This window comes from Oncorhynchus clarkii, chromosome 28, assembly GCF_045791955.1.
Source record: "Oncorhynchus clarkii lewisi isolate Uvic-CL-2024 chromosome 28, UVic_Ocla_1.0, whole genome shotgun sequence".
In the NCBI taxonomy this organism is placed as follows: domain Eukaryota; kingdom Metazoa; phylum Chordata; class Actinopteri; order Salmoniformes; family Salmonidae; genus Oncorhynchus; species Oncorhynchus clarkii.
Genome location: NC_092174.1, coordinates 23,206,852 through 23,234,237, shown reverse-complemented (window position 1 = coordinate 23,234,237; position 27,386 = coordinate 23,206,852). Strand labels below are relative to the sequence as shown.

Genomic DNA, 27,386 nt, shown 5'->3' with positions numbered 1-27,386 from the left:
GTCTATATAGTCGACTCACTCATTAACAAGCATAATCAAGTTACTGTTAGCTCAAAAGCAGGTGATTGTTGTCGATCTGGAAAGCAACTCAGAGCAAATCAACGCCCGGTGTTCTCAGTATGTTCATTCCCGTGAGGCAGCGTTCAGTCATTGGATATCTGTGCTGAGTTTACAATACCATTGGCTCACATAGCTGTCATTGTTCTGCTTCCTGACTGAACGTGGCAACGCCTGGAACAAGCACGTAAGTAGACACTGTCCACTGACAGTAAGGTAGATATGATCATGGTTCATTCAAAACAGGCGAACATTAAAAAACGAACTTCACTTTAGCCGTTTGTTTTATGTACAGTCAGCATTCACAACGTTGTCCCTCGCGTCTGAATCCGACTTCACTGCTGTAACCTACCGTGCTGAAAAGTTCCTAATTCTTACTCACCTGACTGTTGAATCAGGTAAGTTCCAAGGGTCTATTGTAATTATTAGAAAATGGTAGGGTAGCATATTTGGCCTTTCTTTATAATGTTTTTGACAAGGGTAGGCTACATGAAAATAGGCTGCCCCACAACTTTATCTATGCTGAATGCCGCATTCAACCTAGCTTCGTTTTTGCCGCTTTTAACTCGCCGCCAGTGATGCATCCAGAACGCTGTCAATGAGAGCAAGGCGTCTAAAGTCACATTTACAGTGCTGTGGTCAATTTACAGTGCTTTGCATCCAGGATTATTTTTATAAAAAAATAATTATTTGTTGAACTTTTTCTTTGCAATGCATTTTAACGAGGGTATAATTTTAACTAATATGTCTGTATAGGTCAGTCAACCTATAGTAGGCTATTATAGCATTTCTCCTGCCAAAATCCTTTCTTTCCACCACTACCTTGCTTTCTTCATACCGCATGCCTTTGCTTATTTCAACAGTGATCTACCGGAAGTTGATTTTAAAGATAGAGTCAGTTATATGACTAGATGCACAAAGTAAACAGCATAGCGGGTCAATTATTTCCACAACGACTAAGAGTGTTGGAGCACAGCAAGGCTAAACTTCTCTAATGTTTTGGTCATGGGCAGTAACGAGTCAAACCTTTTGGGGGCCCTAAGCGAGATTTGGTTGGGGGGCCCCCCTCACAGGCATAACATTTTAGCATAAGTATAATACAGGAAGGCACAATTTATAGTCCAATATTTACACATGTTTTGTGAAGGGGGTATTGGGGGGCAAGCGTTTAAATTGTGTGTGTGTGTGTGTGTGTGTGTGTGTGTGTGTGTGTGTGTGTGTGTGTGTGTGTGTGTGTGTGTGTGTGTGTGTGTGTGTGTGTGTGTGTGTGTGTGTGTGTGTGTGTGTGTGTGTGCGCGCGTGTGCGTGAGTGAATGCTTGTGTGCTAAGGTGTGGAGAATCAGAGCAGGTGGTCAGTTCAGTTCAAGTGTTCAGAAGTCTGATTGGTTTGTAGATAGAAACTGTCTCTGAGCCTGTTGGTATTAGGCCTCATGTTCCAATAACGTCTCCCCGACGTTAAGGTAGTGAACAGCTTGTAGCTGGGGTGTGTTGTAAGGTCTTTGATAATGCTGCGTGACTTCCTCAGGCACCGTTTCAAGTAGTCCTGGATGGGTGGGAGCACGGTCCCAGTGATGTACTGTGCGGCCTTCACCACCCGCTGGAGGGCCTTGCATCTGAGGATGGAGCAATTTCCATAACAGGCCATGATGCAACCGGTCAGGACGCTCTCGATGGTGCAGCGATAGTATTTGGAGAGGACCCGAGGTGGCATGCCACATTTCTTCAGCCGCCTTAGGAAGTACAGACGCTGTTGAGGCGTCTTGACAGGAGTGGTGGTGTTGTTGGTCCATGTCAAGTCCTCTGTGATGTGGACGCTGAGGTTCTTAAAACTGTTGGCTCTCTCTACTGCAGTCCCGTTGATGTGGATCGGAACATGTTCCCGCCTCTGCTTTCTGAAGTCAACAACCAACTCAATTGTTTTTCTGACGTTGAGGGAGAGGTTGTCCTGGCAACTCACTTACCTCCTCTCTATAGGCTGACTCATCTTTGTTTCTTATCAGGCCTACCACCGTGGTGTTGTCAGCAAACTTGATGATGGAGTTGGTGTCGTGCAGAGCTACGCAGTCGTGGGTGAACAGGAAGTACAGTGGACTCACCCCTGGGGGGCCCATGTGTTAAGAGTCAGTGTTGAGGAGGTGGTGTTGCCAATCTTCACAGCTTGTGGTCTGCCAGTCAGGAAGTTTAGGATCCATTTGCAGACCCAGGGCTCTGAGCTTGCAGTCGACCTTGGAGGGAAAAATGGTGTTGAATGCAGAACTGTAGTCAATGAATAGCATGTAGGGTGTTCCTCTGGTCCAGATGTGTTATGGCCATGTGAATACCGATGGAAAGATATCTTCCGTGGATCTGTTGGAGCGGTAGGCAAATTGTAGTGGCAATCAACATTTTTAGCTGACATGGGCAAATTGAGTGACTGTCAGTAAGTACGTTTACATGCCCAGTAATAATTCAATATTAAACTGATTATGGCTGTAGGCAGATTATGCAATAGTCATGTAAACACATTACTCTGCTTATCTTAATCATTGTTAGGTCAAAATCGAAGTAAGCATACGCAGATTAAAACACCTGGTTTTCAGATAAATCTTTTGAAATATTAGAACATGTAAACGCCTTAATCGGTGTTCCAGCGGTGTATTTTATCTGTGTATGTGCTAACACCAGCCGAGAGCCTCCCTCTTTAGACCGAATGAAGTGAGTTCGGAAACAACTGAATATATGTGTCTTAGAAGTAGTTTTCACATAAAAATTGTATATGTCCGAACTCAGAATCAAATATGCTTCCCAAAAATAACATGGACGCTGTGGTAGAACGTTTATTTTGATTGCTGATTTTCTGCATTTATCAGAGTGCATTCAGTATCCTGATTTCAGATCTGTCCATGGAAACAGGATTATTAAGGAAATTGTTCTTCTTACAAAGCATGTATAAACGTTTCAATAGAACTATTATGTTAATCTGACTATCCACAATAATCATATTATTTTGTGAAGGTAACCGTGCTCAGCGACTGACATAACAAGTGGATAACTGCTGATGCACTACCACATTTCTAAATTGCACCTTGTGTATTTTTACTTTTATCACTCTTAACAGTAAGTTCCGACCCCGACTGAGTTCCAACATTTTATTTTGATTTAAACATTTTTGGGGTCTGGGGCCCCCTAGCGGTCGCAGGGCCCTACTCACAGTGCGTAGTCGGTGTATAGACAGAGAAGGCACTGGTCCCTTAGCTACCACATTGTAAGTGCACATGCACTGATACTTTGTGTGGCTGTGTGCGAGCGAATTCCTGCTCATCGCAATATCTGCTGTGCTGCTCCTGCAACGTCATTTTGTTAATTCTACCGTTAAATATACATTTTAACAGTATCAAGCCTATCAACCCCAGAACAACACAATAATGTTTTCTCTCATTCAAACTGTGTTCAGCTTCCGCATCCAATCAAAATATATCACCAAAGACATAAACATATATATTTTTGCTGGAATAAAGGACTCTTGTTTATTTACACTCCACTAGAGTACACAGACTCTGCAAAGATTCATCATTCACTACCCTCTTAACTTTTTGCTAGACCAAGGGGCACCTCAAGGACCACAAACCTCAAGGACCACTAACCTCAAGGACCTCTAACACCGGTTTGTGTTCCACCTCCTTTCACTATTTTTCAATACTTCTCACCGTCGTGAAGTTGTAGACTAAGTTCTGTTTGAATATTTGATCTAAAGATAACACGACTTGTGGAGAGGCACTAGGTTTTACGGCCCATCTTAAAACCAGTTTCACTCTAGCTCTGTACAGATGATGTAACTTCTTGGAGCTCAACACATTCTGTTCTGTCTAGACAGTTTGTGGAAATCAGTTTTCTTGTTGTTTTGTGTTAAATTAAGGCTACTTCTATAGTAATTTGCCTCACAACCAGATTTCAGAATATGACTCTTGCTAGATAGACTGTGGGTGGCGCTCTTTAAAAAAGAAATGTGAATAATGAATTGGCTTTGCTTGCCTGCTTTATACATATCTCTTTCCCTCAGGGTACAAATATGGCACCATGGATTATTCAAATTGCCTTGGTGGCAATGAGTATCTTAACCGAAACTACTGAAGGGAAAAAAGACACGGTGCTGTATTGTTCAGGTAAATTGGGATGTTTATTTGTCCACTTTGTCCTTTTCTACCTATGCAATATGCCTTTTTCAGGATTTAGGCCTACATGTAATGCAGCCCCTGTTGATAGTCAATACAGACTATAGATTTGCAAAGGGTTGTGAAGTATTGTGATAAAATATATTATTTTGTGAAAGTTAACTCAAGCAAACTAATGTATTGTAAGCTTGTTTCCTATCATTTCACCTGCCACCTGCATTTCCTATTCTACATCTGATTGTTTTCTTGATTATCAAGAGTTTTTTTTGTTACTGTGCAATTTCAGGACAATCATTATATTAGTAAAACTATTTTGAGGTCTTATTGTTTGTGCATGAAGTTTAAAAAAAATATTTCTGTAACGTCTGCTTCCAATTCCAACTCAAACACATAGATCCCCTGAACATAGCTCTCTTTCCAGCCCACTTTCCAGCTCACACTCTCAAACACATGGATCCCCTGAATGCAGATCCCAATCACCTGAATTCTAATCACCTGTTCACACACCTGTATGTCATTATAACACACTATTTAGTTCAGTTCTTTGCCCCCCCCCCCCATCACTGTGAGGTATTGTTTGTTTTGCGACACAGCTTTCAGAGCTCTGTTTTTACTGCGATTTACGCCTCTCGTGCATGATAGTTTTTGCATGCCTCACTAACGACGCCTTTTGCCTATTCCCTGCCTGTACTGTTGCCTATCGGATTTCCTGTTATCTACCTATTGCCTGATCTCCCAGACTACATTACTAGCCTTTTCCCTGCCTGTACTGTTGCCTATCGGATTTCCTGTTATCTAGCTATTGCCTGATCTCCCGGACTACGTTACTAGCCTTTTCCCTGCCTTTATTGTTGCCCTTTTGGACCCCCTGTGTACGACCTTCTGCCTGCCCCTGGACCCAGCTACCTGCCTCCTCCTGTGGTCCTTTACAATAAACACCTGCTGCACTCTGCGCTTGAAACCAACTCTCTGTCTCCCATCGTGTTCATTACAATTTCTGTTGAATTTCAAACGTGTAGAAGGACAGAGACAATTTACAATATTCTTTATCTAAAAATAAAAAAAGGTTCACTATTGAAAACTTTGTCATCATGATAATTAACATTTTCCAGCTATTACATAGTTTTAGCAATTATGTTTTAAAAAGGCAAGTTAAACTTGGTAAAAGGCAGCTCATCACATTTAATTGGAGCACCATTTTCTTTCTTTAAACCCAACACTGCAGTCTTACCAAACATTGGAGTCATCCTTGCATGACTATGTAACACTTCTCAAGCTACTAATACATTAAAGAATCAAAGCTGTGACCGAGGTACTGATAAACATCCTCTATCTCTAGGCCATCAGACTGTTAAACAGTCACCACCCTGCCCTGCCCTGAACCTTAGTCACTGTTACTAGCCGGCTATCACCTGGTACTCTACCCTGCCCCTTAGAGACTGCTGCCCTATGTACATAGAGTCATTGAACACTGGTCACTTGAGTAATGTTTACATACTGTTTTACCCACTTTATATGTACAGCCTGAATTTAAAATGGATTCAATTGAGAATTTTTGTCACTGACCTACACACAATACCCTATACTTTCTAAATGGAATTATGTATTTTATGTTTTTAAAAGTTAATTAAAAATGAAAAGCTGAAATGTCTTGAGTCAATAAATATTCAACCCCTTTGTTATGGCAAACCTAAGTTCAGGAGTAAAAATGTGCTTAGCAAGTCACAGTAAGTTGCACATATTCCCTCTGTGTGCAATAATAGTGTTTAACATTATTTTTTAATGACAACCTCATCTCTGTACCCCACACATACAATTATCTGTAAGGTCCCTCAATCGAGCAGTTAATTTCAAACACAGATTCAACCACAAAGACAATGGCGCCGAAGGGGATAGCTGCCGTTTTACGGGATCCTAAACAACTATGCTATTTTGTTTGTTTTTTCACATTGTTTGTAACCTATATTGTACATAATGTTGCTGCTACCGTGTCTTATGACCGAAAAGAGCTTCTGGACATCAGAACAGCAATTACTCACCTCGAACTGGCCGAAGATTTTTTTCTTGAATGATGCAAAGGATATACTGCTTCCCCGAGACCAGGGTCAAATCCCCATCATTAACGTGAAGAAAAGACGGAAATGCAGGGGGCGGAGGTCGGGTGCCTTGTGAGAATTCGTCGGCAAGTGGGTAAACCGCCTTTACCATCCATTCTATTGGCCAACGTGCAATCACTGGAAAATAAACTGGATGATCTATGATCGAGACTATCCTACCAACAGGACATTAAAAACTGTAATATCTTATGTTTCACCGAGTCGTGGCTGAACGACCACACAGAGAATATAGAGCTGGCTGGGTTTTCCGTGCATCGGCAGGACAGAGCAGCTACTTCTGGTAAGACAAAGGGTGGGGGTGTGTCTATTTGTCAATGACAGCTGGTGTGCGATGTTTAATATTAAAGAAGTCTCGAGGTATTGCTCGCCTGAGATAGAGTACTTCATGATAAGCTGTAGACCACACTATCTACCAAGAGAGTTTTCATCTATATTATTTGTAGCCATGTTTTTTACCACCACAAACTGATGCTGGCACTAAGACCGCACTCAACGAGCTGTATAAGGCCATAAACAAACAAGAAAATGCACATCCAGAAGAATTGCTCCTAGTGGCCGGGGACTTTAATGCAGGCAAACTTAAATCTGTTTTACCTCATTTCTACCAGCATGTCACATGTGCAACCAGAGGAAGAAAACTCTAGACCACTGTTACTCCACACACAGAGGCGCATACAAAGCTCTCCCTCACCCTCCATTTGGCAAATCGGACCATAATTCTATCCTCCTGATTCCTGCTAGCATTCAAAAACTAAAGCAGGAAGTACCAGTGACTCGCTCAATACAGAAGTGGTCAGATGACAAGGATGCTATGCTACAGGACTATTTTTCTAGTCCATACTGGGATATGTTCTGGGATTTATCCAATGACTTTGAGGAGTATACCACCTCAATCACCGGCTTCATCAGTAAGTGCATCGGCGACATCATCCCAACAGTGATCATACGTGCATATACCAACCAGAAGCCATGGATTACAGGAAACATCCGTACCGAGCTAAAGGCTAGAGCTGCCGCTTGCAAGGAGCGGGACACTAATCCATACGCTTATAAGAAATTTTGCTATGCCCTCAGATGAACCATCAAACAGGCAAAGCGTCAATATAGGACTAAGATTGAATCTTACTACACTGGCTCTGACGCTCGTTAGAAGTGGCAGGGCTTGCAAACTATTACGAACTACAAAGGGAAACCCAGCGGTGAGCTGCCCAGTAAGGAGAGCCTACCAGATGAGCTAAATGCCTTTTAAGCTTGCTTCAAGGCCAGCTCACTGAAGCATGCATGAGAGCACAAGCTGTTCCAGACAACTGTGTGATCACGCTCTCCGTAGCCGATGTGAGCAAGACCTTTAAACAGGTCATCATTCACAAGGCTGCGAGGCCAGACGGATTACCAGGACGTGTACTCAGAGCATGCGTGGACCAACTGGCAAGTGTCTTCACTGACATTTTCAACCTATCCCTGACTGAGTCTGTAATACCTACATGTTTCAAACAGACCACCAGAGTCCCTGTGTCCAAGAAAGGGAATGTAACCTGCCTGTTCAAGGCTCAAATCAACACCATCATCCCGGAAACCCTAGACCCACTCCAATTCGCATACTGTCCCAACAGATCCACAGATGACGTAATTTCAATTGCACTCCACACTGCCCTATGTGAGAATGCTGTTCCCATGCCATAGTGCCCACAAGCTCATCACTAAGCTAAGGACCCTGGGACTAAACACCTCCCTCTGCAACTGGATCCTGGACTTCCTGACGGGCCACCCCCCCAGGTGGTAAGGGTAGACAACAACACATCTGCCACGCTGATCCTCAACACTGGGGCCCCTCAAGGGTGTGTGCTTAGTCCCCTCCTGTACTCCCTGTTCACCCACAACTGTGTGGCCAAGCACAACTTCAACACCAACATTAAGTTTGCTGACGACACAACAGTGATAGGCCTGATCACCGACAACGATGAGACAGCCTATAGGGAGGTCAGAGACATGGCAGTGTGGTGCCAATACAACAACCTCTCCCTCAATGTGAGAAAGACAAAGGAGCTGATCGTGGACTACTGTAAAAGGAGGGCCGAACAGGCCCCCATTAACATTGATGGGGCTGTAGTGGAGCTGGTCGAGAGTTTCAAGTTCCTTGGTGTCCACATCACCAACAAACTATCATGGTCCAAACAAACCAAGACATTCGTGATGAGGGCATGACAACACCATTTCCCCCTCAGGAGACTGAAAAGATTTGACATGGGTCCACAGATCCACAAAAGGATACAGCTGAACCATCAAGAGCATCCTGACCAGTTCCATCACTGCCTGGTTTGGCAACTGCTCAGCATCCAACCGTAAGGAGGGTAGTGCGTACAGTCCAGTACATCACTGGGGCCAAGCTCCTGCCATCAAGGACACCACGTCAGAGGAAGACCCAAAAATATTTCAGACTCCAGTCACCCAAGTCATAGACTGTTCTCTCTGCTACCGCACGGCACATGGTACCGCAGCTCCAAGTCTAGGTCCAAAAGGCTCCTTAACAGCTTCTACCCCCAAGCCATAAGACTGCTGAACAATTAATGAAATTGCCACCCGAACTATTTACATTGACACCCCCCTCCACCATCCACTGCCTCTACTCACTGTTTATTATCTATGCATAGTCACTTTATCCCTACCTACATGTACAAATTACCTCGACTAACCTGTACCCCTTGTATATAGCCTTGTTATTGTTATTTTTTAGGTTAGTTTATTTAGTAAATATTTTCTTAATTCTATTTCTTGAACTGCATTGTTGTAAGTAAGCATTTCACGGTAAGGTCTGCACATGTTGTATTCGGCTCATGTGACAAATTAAAAATGCACTTAATTAGATCTGAAAGACATGAAAGACATTTTCCAAGTCTTGGCAAAGAAGGGCAGCCATTGGTGGATGTGTTAAAGAAAAAAAGCAGATATTGAATATCTCTTTGATCTTGGTGAAGTTATTAATTACCCTTTGGATGGTGTATCAGTACATCCAGTCACTACAAAGATACAGGCATCCTTCCTAACTCAGTTCCCGGAGAGGAAGGGAACCGCTTGGGATTTCACCATGAAGCCAATGCTGACTTTAAAACAGTTACAGAGTTGAATGGCTGTGATAGGAGAAAACAGAGTATGGATCAACAACATTGTAGTTACTCCACAATACTAACCTAGGGTAGGATGCCTGTACAGAATACAAATATTCCAAAACATGCATCCTGTTTGCAACAAGGCACTAACGTAATACTGGAATAAATGTGACAAAGCAATTAACTTTTTGTCCTGAATACAAAGTGGTATGTTTGGGGCAAATTCAATACAACAGATTACTGAGTACCACTCTCCATATTTTTAAGCATAGTGGTGGCTGCATCATGTTATGGGTATGCTTGTAATAAAGGACTGGGGAGTTTTTAAGGATAAAAAGAAAAACCTGGTTCAGTCTGCTTTCCATCAGACACTGGGAGATGAATTCACCTTTCAGCAGGACAATAATCTAAAACACACTGCCAAATCTACACTTGAGTTCTTTACCAAGACAGGGGCAGAGTCACAGTTTTGACTTAAATATGCTTAAAAATCTACGGCAAGACTTGACAATGGTTGTCTAGCAATGACCAACAACCAATTTGAAAGAGCTTGAAAAGAATAATGGCCAAATATTATACAATCGTGTTGTGGAAAGCTCTTAGAGACTTACCCAGAATGACTCACAGCTGTAATTCTAACGTGTATTGAGTCATGGGTGTGAATACTTATGTAAATTAAATATTTCTGTATTTCATTTTCAATAAATTTGCGAAAATTTCTAAAAACATTTTCCATTTGTCGTTATGGAGTATTGTGTGTAGATGGATGAAAAATAAATATTTGATCTATTTTGAATTCAGGCTGCAACACAACAAAATGTGGAATACTTTCTGAAGGCACTGTATATACTGTGTTCTAGTCATGGCTCATCCTATATAACTACTGCTCTTCACACCTTTTCTATTCATATACTGTCCATACTGTCTATACACACCGTTATATATATATACACACACACACAAGTACTAGTCTGGACACACATCTACTCATTCATGGGTTTTTCTTTATTTTTTACTATTTTCTACATTGAAGAATAATAGTGAAGACATTTAAATTATGAAATAACACATATGGAATCATGTAGTAACTAAAAAAAAGTGTTTAACAAATGAAAATATCAAGGCAAAGCGTGGCTACTTTGAAGAATCTAAAATCTAAAATATATTTTCATTTCTTTAACACTTTTTTGGTTACTACATGATTCCATGTGTTATTTCATAGTTTTGATGTCTTCACTATTATTCTACAGTGTATAAAATCAATAAAATAAAGAAAAACCTTTGAATGAGTAGGTGTGTCTAAACTTTTGACTAGTACTGTATATACAGTGCATTCAGAAAGTATTCAGACCCCTTCACTTTTCCACATTTTGTTACGTTACAGCCTTATTCTAAAAAGTTGTTCCCCCCATTAATCTACACACAATACCCCATAATGACAAAGCAAAAACATTTTTAATTTTTTTTTTTAATAAAATCTATTTAAAAAAAAATAAAAACTGAAATGTCACATTTCATAAGTATTCAGACCCTTTACTCAGTACTTTGGTGAAACACCTTTGGCAGCGATTACAACCTCGAGTCTTCTTGGGTATGACGCTACAAGCTTGTATTTTGGGAGTTTCTCCCATTCTTCTCTGCAGATCCTCTCAAGCTCTGTCAGGTTGGATGGGGTGCGTCACTGCAAAGCTATTTTCAGGTCTCTCCAGAGATGTTCGGATTCAAGTCTGAGCTTTGGCTGGGTCACTCAAGGACATTCAGAGACTTGTCCTGAAGACACTCCTGCGTTGTCTTGGCTGTGTGCCAAGACAGTCTGAGGTCCCGAGCGCTCTGAGCAGGTTTTCATCAAGGATCTCTCTGTACTTTGCTCCGTTCATCTTTCCCTCGATCCTGACTTGTCTCCCAGTCCCTGCCGCTGAAAAACATCCCCACAGCAAGATGTTGCCATCACCATGCTTCACCGTGGGGATTGAGCCAGGATTCCTTCAGATGTGCCGTTTGGCATTCAGGCCAAAGAGTTTAATCCTGGATTCATCAGACCAGAGAATCTTGTTTCTCATGGTCTGAGAGTCCTTTAGGTGCCTTTTGGCTTGTGCCTTTTACGGAGGGGTGGCTTCTGTCTTTGCCACTGTACCATAAAGGCCTGATTGGTGGAGTGCTGCAGAAATGGTTGTCCTTCTGGCGGAACTCTGGAGCTCTGTCAGAGTGACCATCGGGTTCTTGGTCACCTCCCTGTTGGCCTGGCAGCCAGCTCTAGGAAGAGTCATGGTGGTTCCAAACTTCTTCCATTTAAGAATGATGGAGGCCACTGTCTTCTTGGAGACCTTTAAGGCTGCAGAAATATTTAGTTACCCTTCCCCAGATCTGTGCCTCGACACAATCCTGTCTTGGATCTCTACGGACAATTGCTTCGACCTCATGGCTTGGTTTTTGCTCTGACATGCACTGTCAACTGTGGGACCTTTATATAGACAGCTGTGTGCCTTTCCAAATCATGTCTAGTCAATTGAATTTACCACAGGTGGACTCCAATCAAGTTGGAGAAACATCTCAAGGATGATCAATGTAAACAAGATGCACCTGAGCTCAATTTCAAGTCTCAAAGCAAAGGGTCTGAATACTGAATGTAAATAAGATATTTCTAAAAACCTGTTTTCACTTTGTCATTATGGGGTGTTGTGTGTAGATTGATGACGGAAAGATTTCTGTAACATAAGGCTGTAACGTAACAAAAAGTGGAAAAACTCAAGGGGTCTGAATACTTTCCAAATGCACTATATATATATATATATATATATATATATATATATATATATATATATAGGGGGTTGCTGGGGGAGGAATAAGCAGGTGTCCACATATTTTTTATCATGTATCGTATATATATCTATATATATATATGGAACATCTCATTTCAAAATTCGCATTCACATGAAGCTGGTCCCCCCTTTGCTGCTATAACAGCCTTCACTCTTCTGGGAAGCCTTTCCACTATATGTTGGAACATTGCTGTGGGGACTTCCATTCAGCCACAAGAGCATTAGTGAGGTCAGGCACTGATGTTGGACAATTAGGCCTGGCTCGCAGTCGGCGTTCCAATTCATCCCAAATGTGTTATATGGGGTTGAGGTCAGGGCTCTGTGCAGGCCAGACAAGTTTTTAAACACCAATCTCGACAAACAATTTCTGTATGGATCTCGCTTTGTGCATGGGGGATTGTCATGCTGGAACAGGAAAGGGCCTTCCCCAGACTGTTGCCACAAAGAATCATCTAGAATGTAATTTTATGCTGTAGATTTCCCTTCACTGAAACTAAGGGTTCTAGCCCGAACCATGAAAAACAGCCCCAGACCATTTTTCCTCCTCCAGCAAATTTTACAGTTGGCACTATGCATTGGGGCAGGTAGCGTTCTCCTGGCATTCGCCAAATACAGATTCGTCTGTCGGACTGCCAGATGGTGAAGCGTGATTCATCCCTCCAGAGAACCCGTTTCCACTGCTCCAGAGTCCAATGGTGGCGAGCTTTACACCACTCCAGCCGAAGATTGGCATTGTGCATGGTGATCTTAGGCTTGTGTGCGGCTGCTCGACCATGGAAACCCATTTCATGAAGCTCCCGTCTTAACAGTTTTGAGCTGACGTTGTCTTTCAGAGGAAGTTTGGAACTCAGTAGTGAGTGTTGCAACCGAGGACTGATGATTTCTATGCACTACCCACTTCAGCACTCGGCGGTCCTGTTCTGTGAGCTTGTGAGGCCTCCCACTTCATGGCTGAGCTGTTGTTGCTCCTAGACTTATCCACTTCACAATAACAGCACTTATAGTTGACAGGAGCATCTCTAGCAGGGCAGAAATTTGATGAACTGACTTGTTGAAAGTCATCCTATGACTGTGCCACGTCGAAAGTCACTGAGCGCTTCAGTAAGGCCATTCTACTGACAATGTTTGTCTTCAGAGTTTGCATGACTGTGTGATCGATTTTATACACCTGTCAGCAATGGGTGTGGCTGAAATAGCCGATTCCACTAATTTGAAGGGATGTCCACATACTTTTGTATATATAGTGTATTATGAGTTGTATATGTTTTCTTATCAATAGTTCTGCATACACAATGACTTATTTACTTTTGTTTCTAGTGTGCATCCTGTATTATCAAAACATTTCTATCAAGCTTATTTCATGAGAAATAATTTTATTGTAGTTTTACTTTTGCTTTTCGCTAGCTGTGGGCATAATATGGATCTATAAATACTTATTTTATAGTAAATGAGTGCTGTGGATTGTTCTAATCTATGTCTGCTTTTTTTAGCATGCAGGGCTATTGTTGATGAGCTCAATTATTCAATCAGTCAGATTGATCCGAAGAAGACAATCCATGTGGGAGGCTTCAGACTCAACCCTGATGGGAGCCTGACTGATAAAAAGGTACCTTACCTCAGTAAAAGCATGTTGCAAAAGTAGGAAATTATTCCAAAGTGCGCTCCACTAGATCAAAACATCTCATAGTACACATAAAGCTATCAATTGAACTTTCTTGAACAAAAAAATTTGATGATTAAGAGATCGATGCATCATTCATACGTTGAAGAATGCATATTCATACTTAAAATACTTGATAAAGCATAGGTCTAGTGGTTTCATAGTAGTTCCTTGTTTCCTGGATCTCATACCTTGAGAAATGGAATTTAGTGTCTTGTGAAACATCCCGGCAGAAGAAAAGAAAGATCAGTATGTAACTTCATTTCAGTTTGGATGGTTGTAAGCATTGGTAACCACTTTAATACTGTTTCACCTGTATTTCCCTCTGGAATATTCAAACCACTGTATTTCCCTCTGGAATATTCAAACCACTGTATTTCCCTCTGGAATATTCAAACCACTGTATTTCCCTCTGGAATATTCAAACCACTGTATTTCCCCCTGGAATATTCAAACCACTGTATTTCCCCCTGGACTATTCAAACCACTGTATTTCCCCCTGGAATATTCAAACCACTGTATTTCCCCCTGGTATATTCAAACCACTGTATTTCCCACTGGAATATTAAAACCACTGTATTTTCCTCTGGAATATTAAAACCACTGTATTTCCCCCTGGAATATTCAAACCACTGTATTTCCCCCTGGAATATTCAAACCACTTTATTTCCCTCTGGAATATTCAAACCACTGTATTTCCCCCTTTTTCGAACCAAGCATTGTTGTGGTGTGAAGAGGTCAGACCTGGTAGTGTTCCAGTGTCCTATCACTAGTGTCCAGGGACCGTCATTAGCTGGTCAGCTCCCCTATTGATCTCAGGGGTTATAATCCCCTTTTGATGGTAATTGATAGCTAGTAACGTGCTGTTCATTTAGCTAGGCTGTTTGTGGTTTTTCCTCTCCCCCGTGGCCATTTCATGTTCACTTTCAAGTAAAAGGGATTCTGATATTATATATCCTAATATGACAACTCTAATTATCTCTCATTCATATAGATTTGAGTTAAATTAAACATTCCATAGGCATAGTATAACAAACATAGAGTTGGATTCATTTTTTCTTGAAGTATCGTCTTTACCTTCCCTTTTCAAATCAAATCAAATTGCATTGGTCACCTACACATGGTTAGCAGATGTTATTGCGAGTACAGCGAAATGCTTGTGCTTCTAGATCCGACAGTGCAGCAATATCTAACAATTCCACAACAACTAGCTAATACACACAAATCTAAGTAAAGGGATGGAATAAGAATATATACATATAAATATATGGATGAGCAATGGCAGAGCGGCATAGGCAAGATGCAATAGATGGTTTAAACTACAGTATATACATATGAGATGAGTAATACAAGATATGTAAACATTATTAAAGTGACTAGTGATTCCTTTATGAAAGTGGCCAATGATTTCAAGTCTGTATGCAGGCAGCAGCCTCTCTGTGTTAGTAGTGGCTGTTTAATGACGGTCTGATGGCCTGGAGAAAGAATCTGTTTTTCAATCTCTCGGTCCCAGCTTTGATGCACCTGTACTGACCTCGCCTTCTGGATGGTAGCGGGGTGAACAGGCAGCGGCTCGGGTGGTTGTTGTCCTTGATGATCTTTTTGGCCTGCCTGTGACATCGGGTGGTGTAGGTTTCCTGGAGGGTGCTCTGGCTACATGAGAATATTTTTTTTGCCATCAGTCTCCGTCCTTCCTGATTATGATGCTGTCTATGGATCAGGTGTGTATGTCATATTCACAGACTCTCATTAACTGTTTCCTAAAATAGGGTTAATTTGAAAATAAATGCTAATTACAGTTTCTATACCCCTGTGAGTCTTGTTCATATTCCATTTTGTTTGCCCTCAAGCTGTGGGGGTGTGCCACTGCAATACCCCTGTTGTTGTCAGTAGAGAGAGTGTATGAATGCAATGATATAGCTCCACTATAATTACTAAATGAAAATGAATACTAGTACGAGAAGAGTTAAGTATTGAATTATGAACCTGGTTTTTACAGTGCTCTGAATGGTAAGCACGCTGACTTTTAAGTGAAACGACCAACAGACCCTGATGGCTGGTCAACTGTTTTGATCAACGTCTGTACTTACTGTCCTATGGAAGTGTACCTTTTGATCAACGTCTGTACTTACTGCCCTATGGAAGTGTACCTTTTGATCAACTTCTGTACTTACTGCCCTATGGAAGTGTACCTTTTGATCAACGTCTGTACTTACTGCCCTATGGAAGTGTACCTTTTGATCAACGTCTGTACTTACTGCCCTATGGAAGTGTACCTTTTGATCAACGTCTGTACTTACTGCCCTATGGAAGTGTACCTTTTGATCAACGTCTGTACTTACTGCCCTATGGAAGTGTACCTTTTGATCAACGTCTGTACTTACTGCCCTATGGAAGTGTACCTTTTGATCAACTTCTGTACTTACTGCCCTATGGAAGTGTACCTTTTGATCAACGTCTGTACTTACTGCCCTATGGAAGTGTACCTTTTGATCAACTTCTGTACTTACTGCCCTATGGAAGTGTACCTTTTGATCAACGTCTGTACTTACTGCCCTATGGAAGTGTACCTTTTGATCAACGTCTGTACTTACTGACCTATGGAAGTGTACCTTTTGATCAACGTCTGTACTTACTGCCCTATGGAAGTGTACTTTTTGATCAACGTCTGTACTTACTGCCCTATGGAAGTGTACCTTTTGATCAACGTCTGTACTTACTGCCCTATGGAAGTGTACCTTTTGATCAACTTCTGTACTTACTGCCCTATGGAAGTGTACCTTTTGATCAACGTCTGTACTTACTGCCCTATGGAAGTGTGCCTTTTGATCAACGTCTGTACTTACTGCCCTATGGAAGTGTACCTTTTGATCAACGTCTGTACTTACTGCCCTATGGAAGTGTACCTTTTGATCAACGTCTGTACTTACTGCCCTATGGAAGTGTACCTTTTGATCAACGTCTGTACTTACTGCCCTATGGAAGTGTACCTTTTGATCAACGTCTGTACTTACTGTCCTATCGAAGTGTACCTTTTGATCAACGTCTGTACTTACTGCCCTATGGAAGTGTACCTTTTGATCAACGTCTGTACTTACTGCCCTATGGAAGTGTACCCTTTGCACTAATCACTGGCTTGTTTTGACTTCTGAGCATAAATCCAAGAAACCCTGCCCCCACCCCACCCCACTGGCTTTTGACCCTGTCTGAATCAAGGAGGGAGGGGTGTTCAAGCTTAGATGCCATCATAGGAGATTTGCTGGTCTTAAGTCTCCTTTGCTCTCCTCAGAAAGCAGCAGGGCTCCCTGAAGGAAGGTTGACACCAGTCACACCACAAAGTTAAACCTACAACAATGAATCATTAAGCCAAAGACATTGAACTTAGATGAATAAGTTGATGGAAGTTGTTCATGTCTTCTGTTTTTATATTCGTATATAGATTGTATTTGAAAAATGTATTCATTTTCAACGAATGGCTTTCAATGTTCCTGGTTGGACCATGACATTTTTTTTTGTCACTCTTCATTAAATTACATTTCTGTATTGTCACGATAAAGGTAAATACTGAGGCAATCATTTGTCTGTGTGTTTATGCAAATATTTCCTTTTCTGAAGACTATAACAATATTACACATTGTTGTAAATGGTGGCATTAATAGGTTCTAGTTTTTATGAATTTGTGTGTTTTCATTGGTCCGTATTATTCACACCAGAAATTGAAAGCCCCTTTCCAATAATGGCTGGTTTTCCAATGGGAATTCAATGGAGGATAGCATCCCTGAGAAGCCTTTTCTCTGCAAGGTCTGCCTAGTCCCCTCCTCATTCTTCAGGAAATGTGTGATTGACAGGTCCCTTTCAAACCCCTCAGACTGGTAAGGAAGGAATTTAATTCCACACCATTTTCAGGATTGCATGATAAGGATTTGGCTTGACGTTGGACTTTTTCATGCTGGATGTTTTTGGTGTGTTTAAAAAACTTAAAAACATTTTAGGCAGATTTTTCTGACCAATCAAGTCAAGATCTCATCATACATATTCATAGAAATACACCTATGGTGTAATAAAATGTAATAATAATCAGAATAGCTCAATTTTTGGTTTACAATTTTTGCAAAAAATTGCTGTTATGGTTGATATTCCAATTTTTATTTTGAAGTGACTTATTAGTTAAAAGTTAAACATTAATGTTGAAGTAGTCAAACCATTTTTTTGTTGATAGACCATCCTCAATGTTAACTACTTAGCTATCTGTACATTGAAAAAGAAGAGAAATGTGTACCAAGGTTCAGGCAGTTTCCTGAAACCTTTTTATCTTATTTGTGAGCAGATGGCAGTGAGCCACGGAAGCCCCTTTGTGTCACTACGAGTCAGATATAAAAAAAAAGAGGAGGGGGAAAATGCTTCTATAATGTAATCAGTGGGTCCGGAAGGGTCCATACTGAGGCTGAAAGGGGACAATAGGGTCAGGGATATATCTACATTGCACAAAATCCAGTTCATCTGCAATATGCCCCCCCTTCCCCTTGCCCAGCACCTTTTGACCGGGATTGACAAGGAAAACTTCCTGCTTTGATCATTGGAGGGTGGAGGAGATGAACCGCCAAAAGGGACCAAAGGATGAGACTGAACTGTTTACCCTGCACTTGGCTGCTGTTTAGGCCTCCCCCTGCTCCTTAACTCAGCCCCCCTCCCTGGCCCTTTCACTGCCCCTGCCCCCCGTCACCCTTTCCCCTCTCTCCTTCCGGGGAGGCCACGGGGGCGGGAGCATAGTGCACCTTGACCTGTCTAGACACCATTGCATGTGTTGTCCTGTTTCCAAGGGGAAGGGGTATACTTCTACAGGTTAAATGTCATAGTTCCAGCATAGGGGAAGTAGGGGTTGTTTGTGTGATGGGAATGGAAGTTAGGGGTCACCGACATGACCCGGCCGGATCCCAAGCAACTTCATAGAACTGGAATCAAACTCGGTTAAGTTTAATTTGTATTATTCTTTTATATTTTTATCCACCAGGTCCCTCTTGCTAGGTCTGAGGCCAACTTGAGTGAGCTTCTGGATGGAGTTTGTGGTAGCATGAGTGACTATGCTCTTCATGTGGACCCAGACACCAAGATAAAGCAATACAAAAGATTTGCTCCAAGAAGTTCTGATGCTGGGGATTTTCCTGATTTTAACAATTTCAAGTTTGACGGCCCAGAGGGATCCAATGCCCTAAAATTTGTGGTAAGTGTGGCAATAATTGATTAATTTACTCACATATTTATTAATTTATTTTCACTCATGCTGTACATACTTCAAAGTTCAGGTGACATTTTTTCCTATGTTCTGCATTTCCAAGTCTTTTTTTCACCTATTAATTAAGTATTTCAAGGTTGAATAGAGATATTGGTATTGGAGGGAAACTGATTATTATGTTTTGTTAAACAGGATGAAACGTTGATGTCATTTAAAGTACAGAACTCAATGTTATACCTTGGCCTTCGATGTCACAGCTTGATATTATCTGAAAATCCATTTACATTATTGATAATTGTGCCCGTAACATTAAAACGTACATTGATATTGTTTTTCCACTTTACTTATGACCTTTCTAATTAAGATATATTGCATGCACTGTAGTCTGTAATATAGAAAGCCATTAATTGAAATTATAACAAGAAATCTGAAAACATGTGTATTAAAGCTTGCATTTGTATTTTTCATTATTATTATTATTTTTACAGTTATTACAGTGTAACATTGAAGTTGAAGTTTGTCATTTTGGGGTGTACTGTATTCTAACCCAAAATGCAGGCAATAACGCATTTTCCTTTGTTAATTTACAATTATATTGCGGTCTTACACGTAAGTTGCGCATATTTAAGATCAAGTTAGGCATCACAAGTAAGAAATCGTATAATGCGCAAAGATGTGTGTGTGTGTGTGTGTGTGTGTGTGTGTGTGTGTGGATTCGCCAACAATCGTGTTGCCTATCTAGGTTACATGAGTCATCCAAGATGGCTGAACGGCAAGGCGAGAGGAAAAATGGCAGTCTGCCTCACGGCCATGCCCACTATTGTGTGAAACTACATGCTTGGGAATCTCTCATGTGCGGAGGACCTGTTTTTGCTGTCTGTCGAGTGGCAACCGATCCCCTTTCTTCTGTTACAGTGTGAAAGCATTGTGGAGGAGTTTGAAGATGATATCATCTCTCTCTTTGCCAAAGAGACAGACCATGTGGTCGACAAGTTATGCAATGAAGTATCAGGTACGGTTTCAGACATGTTGTGGTTTCTCTCTGACCAGGCCTCCTGTTTGCCCCTTAATGCATAGATACTACCTAGAACTATATTATCACTCACATCATTACCCAAATGATACTACCTAGAACTATATTATCACTCACATCATTACCCAAATGATACTACCTAGAACTATATTATCACTCACATCATTACCCAAATGATACTACCTAGAACTATATTATCACTCACATCATTACCCAAATGGAGTATAGATGACAGCATTGGGTTTTGATTTGCTTTTAGAGTTTATTAAAATGACTAATCACTCTTTTTTGTATGAACAAATAATCACTGTATCTGGGTGTTTGGGCTTTGAAGAGCTTTGATTTGTAAAGAATAGCGGACAGATGCCCTACAAAATACAACATTTGGTGATGTTAAACATGTTTAGAAAAGTACCGTGTTGCTTCCTGGGAATAGAAACATGACCACTTTTGTTTATTATGCATCTGAAAACAGAATATGAAAATGTATACATCCAGACACTAACTACCTTTATTACAGCTCTATTTGTAGTGTCATGATTTCCCCCTTACGTAACTGACGCCTTTGATCCACCATTTTGTTTCAACCCTGTTAAGTGAGGGTTCTGGAACAGCAGCTCAACCGGCCAAGTACTATATCTAAGCTGAAACAGTTTATTTAACAATTTAACATCTCAAAGGATGATGTTGTGTACCTATATGAAACTAGTACTCCATTAGAGAAGCTAAAGGGCAATTTTTGTTCAACAAGATCGCGGTCGTAGGCCGATAGTTTGAATGTGCTATGTGAAGAAAGTCAGGACGGATTTGGCCTCTTCGCTGCTATTTGAGTATCAGGGTTATATGGAATTCATCATCCGAAAGAAACCACAGCTCCTATCTCTCGTATGTTTTCAATATGATGTCATTCATTTTTCGGCAGGTGTCATTGCAGTAAATGGTGTGTCTTCTACTGGATGTCTGCAATTATCGATAGATGGCGGACTCATTTTTGTCTATATTTCATTTCCAGATCACTGTAAAGGCGCCAAATTCCAGAGTGACGAACTATAGTTTTACATGCATCTCTGCTGCCGATGACCGGACCAGTTTAGATATATATTTCAAATGAAGAAATCATTCTTGAAGGATATTGTATCAATCAACTTGAATACTTATAAATAAAGTTTTCTATTTTGAATTGAGATACTACTAACGTTGTCAAATCCACTGAATTGTATTATGATATAGAAAGTCAGGTGTTTCTTTAGATGTAGTCCTAGTAACTTCCAGCTGGGTGCTGTTGTCAAAAGGTAATAAATTATACATTTCTTAAATATGCAGGAGGAAGAAGTAGCACTCAAAATAAGGATATGATGGGTGTAAAAACAAATAACCAAGACTAAATGTGCTATACTCAGCCTAGAGGGACTGTGAGGAAGCAGCCATGTCAAAAAGAGATGGCGTGGCATCCTACAGGCAATGTCAAGATGAGCTGGATCAGCATTTTTTTCTACTTTTGTGCTTTCACTTTCATCAGCTGATCAGTTTTAGAATTGTTTAATATCACATTATTCCAAATCTGTTGATTGTACAGACCATTTCTTGTCCAGAATGCAACTGTTGGAGATAGTGGATTTCCGCATGCCAGGTTGCATTTGATTTGCACTGTGTGTACTGGGTGGAGGAGGGAGTTGATTCTTGATTTTGAAATGGGCAGTCCCCTTGAATTCCAGTCGTGGTATCATTTTAAACAGTAGTATGTGCTCTGACATATGGGGAAGTATGTCAAATGTTATGACAATTGATCCAACAATTTTTCTAAAATAGCCCTTTTCGACGATAAGCAGCATTTTCAGTGTTACAAAAAAACTGTGCAAGGTGGGGGAAAATAACCTACAGAAGAGCCTTGGTAGATATACACAGCCTGATATGCTTATCTCCCTATAAAAACATGTGTAAATTCCTAAATCAGGTCAATTATCAACAAAATTGTGATAACACATATCTCAGAAAACAGAGGTTGTAAATTCACCATCTACAGATTGAACACACTGCTATATGCCAGGGAACTGCAAAACCTCATGGACAATGTTGTTCCTTTTTCATATAATGACCCTCACAGCTTCATCCAATAATGACAAATAGTCACGTGTATTTTGGGGCTTTATGGTCTAAATATTATTGAGCATTTTTGGAAAGTTTTACCCAACATGTATCTACACTTATTTGTGGAAAGATTTAGGTCAGTTTTGGATGAAAAAATGTCAACCTCCTTTGCTAAGGAACGAAGAACAAATGCATGGGTCAAGCTTTGTATGGGTCAAACCTCCACTGACTACATGTGACTGAAAATAAACCCTATGAAGCAGGCAAGTTGAATACTAACCGAATATATAATTTTGATTATCATCAGGAATTACAGCATTTTTCCCCCACTGCACATCCAGTTCTTTCAAAACAAAAGTTTTCAACTTGTTGTATATTCCTAGAAGTTGTGTGTTGGGAGTTTATTCTGGCTTAAAAAAAGTGTCAGCTTTGCTTTGTGTGCATAGCTGTCTCTGGATGTCTAGGGCTTGAGCTTAACTTCATGACAGATCAAGGGTTACCAAGGTGCTGTTGGCAAGGGGCTCAAAGTGGCGGGGCAAACTGGACCACTAAATGCTCATTTCCTACGCATGTTAGTGCCTTTGCAGTATGCTGAGTGGACTCCTGGAGGTTTTTTTTTCAGATGAAATGCAACCTTCACACAGGTAATGAGGACTATATGATAAACCATTTGTACAATTTCTTAAATGCAATTTCAATGGTCCAGGAATACCATCTCATTCAGAAATGTTGGGAAAGTGAATATTTCCCTTACTCTCTATAAAGTTTAGTCACTGATCTGCAGCATTAACTTGTATTCTAACAAGATTAAAATATATTTGTCCTGGAGATTAGCATACTTAAGTCCTCCTTTGCCTTTTTGGTAGTAGTAGTGTGCTTTGATCTGTGTTGCGTGGCAAGAGCCTAGCTTGGGCCCGGCCATCCGAGTGCCAAGTGTGAAATTGGCCTGATGTCATCCCTATTCTTCACCTTATACATCTTTCACCAGCTTAATTATATTTCCGCCACAAAGCCCTAGCGCTTCATTCCATATTCAAGTTTGACTAGGAAGCATTTAAGAACTATGGATAAATAACTCAGTGGGGGGAAGGGACAGGATGGGTCTTTTGTTTGAGAGACACACAAGAGACATCAATACTTTTCTGATATGTATTTTCTTTTTGAGTCAGACTGCCCTTTGCCTCTGCCAATTGGAGAGGTTAAATTTTATGACACGGGATATGTGAACTTATGATAACTAAGATGTAGGCCAGGCTATTTATTTCTTCATTGTCTGTGGGCATTTGCATTTGGACCTTCTTAAAGTCTCGTGACTAAAGTGGTGGCTGGAATGTTGTGGATGAAATCATGTTCATTTTCATGTCCAGAGGCAGGGAATGAAATTGTGGCAGAACTTTCTATCCAAACTTTAACTTTCATCAACATGAAGAGTTATGCAGGAACTTTTTGTGTATTTGATGCTCAAAAGATATCAGGCATCACTGTTATGGAGAGTTGGAGGAGAGAACGTACAAGCTTTTTGACGATGGAATTTTTGTAGAAATGTACATAATTTAATGAGATTCCTTTTTAGGGACATTTTGAATTCTAAGGTGTAGAAGAAGTGATGTGTTAAAGGAAATGAGCCACCTGCAGCTGTGACCGAGGGCTTTGACCTTCATCAGGGGATCCCGGCCACAGACTCCATTGAGGAACTAACCGAGTTGCTCAGCTCAGCGTCTAAGGCACCAGCTTTTCTAACCCAGAGAGCTCATCAAGTCAGTGACCGTTGGGCGTTACTTCCACATACACAAGCTGGGCAAGAATAGAAATGCAGATGAGGTTCTGGGGCATTGAGGAGCAGGTCAATGCTGAGAATGGTCCGCACAGATAGCTCTCCCTTTTGTGTTTGGATCCTTTTTCTGTTTTTTGGTGCCTTTCTATACATGTTTGAGAGCATCAGGTAGTACTGAGACTGCAGAACGTTGTGACCTGTATTGGTGACTGAAGTTTGATGTGTTTGTTTATGCATGGCAGTTTTGAAATCCACATGAGTATACTGTATTATGATCATATTCAAAAGGTGTCCTTATTTTTCTGGATTTGATCAATCTTACTTGGTTGATGCATGTGAGGGGAAATTGACTTAGTTGATGAGAGACTCTGTTACAGTCAGAAACTGGTGATGGGAAAGCTTTCAGCATTCTGGATTACTAGCTCCTCTGTAACCAAACAACACGAGTCTCAAAAGGCTGATTTATGAGGATATGTATTCTATTGAACCTACTAGTTTCAATGTTTCCATAAGCTTTTAATTCCCTGTTTGTTATTCTGCTGTGGATATGTTTGACAGAGCAAATTACTTGAAGGTGAATGTTATAGCAACTGAGTGGAATACGGAGTAAAACTGCTGTCGTGGGATTCTTAGACCACTTTTGAGATCATTGCAGAGTTATTGCACATCTAATCACTTTTCGGAAGACAGAAATGAGTACTTTACCTTTTTGAGATGCTGGGCTTTCTCTTTAAACTCTATTCAAGACTCCCTAAGTATAGGCAGCCTGCATTCAGCATTGTGCACCAATGACTTCAGAGATGTAAACCTGTATTTTGACTTTGGTAGGAGTTGTGGCGGTCACCCGACCACTACTCAATTGTAAAACTAAAATTAGGTATACTCCCCTGCATATAACTTAGACGTCATGGTGCACCTTGGTGCAAGTTATGTGTAACTTTTCTTTGTGGTCAACATTTCTTTTTAGTATTTTGCATTTAATAAATACATTGTAGACTATGTTTGCCTGGCGAAACCAACAGTCGTCCTTTCCATTGTCATTTAAACAAAATGACATTCCTGGTGCAGGGACAAGATGCTTTCTCTGCATACCAAGTTTGATTGAATTCTGTTCATACTTAAACTTGAAGAGTGCAACTTTTTAAAGTAATTTGAACTCTGTAGTGATTTAACTAATACTTTTCAGTCCTGTTACTTTACTGTAGGGTTACTTTAATTTACTGTTTTACTTGCGTTTTCCCTGGTATTTACAAGGACATTATACAGTAACTATGGATACTTCTGTTGCCACTTCCAAGAAATCAACACAACTATAACTACCTGATATTTTGTGCAAGTGCTGCTTGTTTGAATAAAACCCAAAGACACCAGAATGCAAGTAGGCCTATTAGGTCATTACCAGCTTGTAATTTATGTAAACACCACTTAAATCGCAGACTGTAAAACAAGTCTAATACATTATTTCCATGCATGAAATAATGTATTCTTCTTTATAGGTTTATTTAGCTGATGACCACCTGCAAATAGCAAATCACACAATGCAGTCTACTCTGTATGAGAAAACACGTCCACAAATATGTGTATTGATAGCTAGCCCATCCAGAAAGAGGCATGGGGCAGGCCTTGTATCAAGGAAATGATCATGCATCATACAGAAACCCACCAATTGCCTATCAGAGGACAATATTTTTAAGTGGCATTATTTGTTCTGTACTTCGATTAAATTATCCTTGCTGTCTCATTTACCTTCAAGACAGGCCAGTAATTGTTATTCAAATTGATATTCAGTTATTTCAACATAAATGCGGCTTAGCCATATCACATTTATGCCTTAGAAATGATTCCCAGAGTGGCAGTTTGTGAATTAACAGTAGACGTTAATCAGCCTTTACTTTTAGAGCCCTCTGATTATTGACATGTTGTTTATATCACTATAAAAAAATAAAGGATTTAAACTTGTCTTAGTATTCTTGTGGTTTATTTACTTATTGGTTAATTTCACAGTATGATACAAATTATTTACATTTGTCTCATATCAAAGAATACTGGCAGAAAAATACAACCAAAACTTTGTCCTTCTTTATACATATGCTTAAATATTCTGTTGTAAATTCACGTTGTATACCATCTCTAATGGCAATAGCCCATTCTTGTTATAAACATTTAATGTGTTATTTCTTTGTAGCACAGTTCTCATAGAAAAGTTAATTTACAGAATTTTTAAGGCAAAGTGTGTTTTAAATTTGGATTTTAATTTACACACACTTAAGATTGACAATAAAAGATAATTCACATCATAAGACCACAATTTGGTAGATACAGCAACTTTTGTCTCGTGATATACAGGTGACAGATTGCAGGTTTCATGCAAAGGCCTCTAAATGTTTCATTCACAAAAAGAAGTTATTGCAAGATAAATAAGTTATGTAAACATTATTTTAGAGAAACAATATGGGCGCTGAGTATTGTTTATAAATATGAACATTATGTTATTTGCAAATAACAATCAATTGTATTTCAAACTATGGAATGCATGGACAATTTGAGATACATCATTTGTACAGTAGACATATATGATGCCCATTGACGTTACTTCAGCGGTGAAGTGTTTCATAAGAGTATAATGATTGAAGAGAAGGTGTTCCATATAGGCCTATGGTACAAAGTTAAAGGTCCTTGCATGGCCCTGAAATCCTGATTTGAGTCGGGGTTAAATTGGATTTTGTTGGTGGTGGAAGTGACCCAAAACGGATGCATTTCCATTATAATTCCAAATGGATATCTGTTCAATTCCCATTGTTGTCATCCACCCCCACCACTCCTCCCTATTTAACCATTGGATATGAGCTACGCGCGCATAACTTGAACTTTGGGGTGAATCATAGCATTGTTAACCAATGGTAGACTTGCAAGAAAGTTCGTTTTACGCGCTTGCATACCAGACAAATATTTCGGTTTATAAAATACTGTTTTGTTTTTCTTACTATATGCTATAGGTATTTCAAGATAGGTCCTTTCGTGAAAGTGAAGTTAGGCTACATTCCTTTTATGACTCAACTCATTTCTATAGTTTGGGTCAAGTTTAAAGTAATTTATAGGCCTATTGAATATATTATGTATTTATTTTTCATCAACTCTCAGTTTCATATCAATACATGTACCCAAAGCTGAATTATTTTACTGAATTTATTCATTTTTAATGCTCACGAGATAACTATAGTTAATGCAGCACTTGAAGATAAAAATGCATTGTTATCAGATAATACGCATAATTTAATGCGTATGGTTCCCTCCATATCAACTCAGACAGGCTGTATTTTTACACAAAACAAAGGAGCCTCAGAAAA

At 40.2% G+C, this 27,386-nt stretch overlaps 1 protein-coding gene across 1 annotated transcript; it reads left to right on the top strand.

Moving 5' to 3' along the window:
* Positions 1 to 315: 315 nt before the first annotated feature.
* On the top strand, positions 316 to 21,362 carry LOC139387201 (canopy FGF signaling regulator 1). Its single transcript, XM_071133274.1, has 7 exons — positions 316 to 455; positions 3,637 to 3,700; positions 4,097 to 4,199; positions 13,742 to 13,857; positions 18,923 to 19,132; positions 20,060 to 20,156; positions 21,190 to 21,362. The coding sequence occupies exons 3-7, from the start codon at positions 4,106 to 4,108 to the stop codon at positions 21,228 to 21,230; spliced, it is 558 nt and encodes a 185-aa protein (XP_070989375.1). The 5' UTR covers positions 316 to 455; positions 3,637 to 3,700; positions 4,097 to 4,105; the 3' UTR covers positions 21,231 to 21,362.
* Positions 21,363 to 27,386: the final 6,024 nt, after the last annotated feature.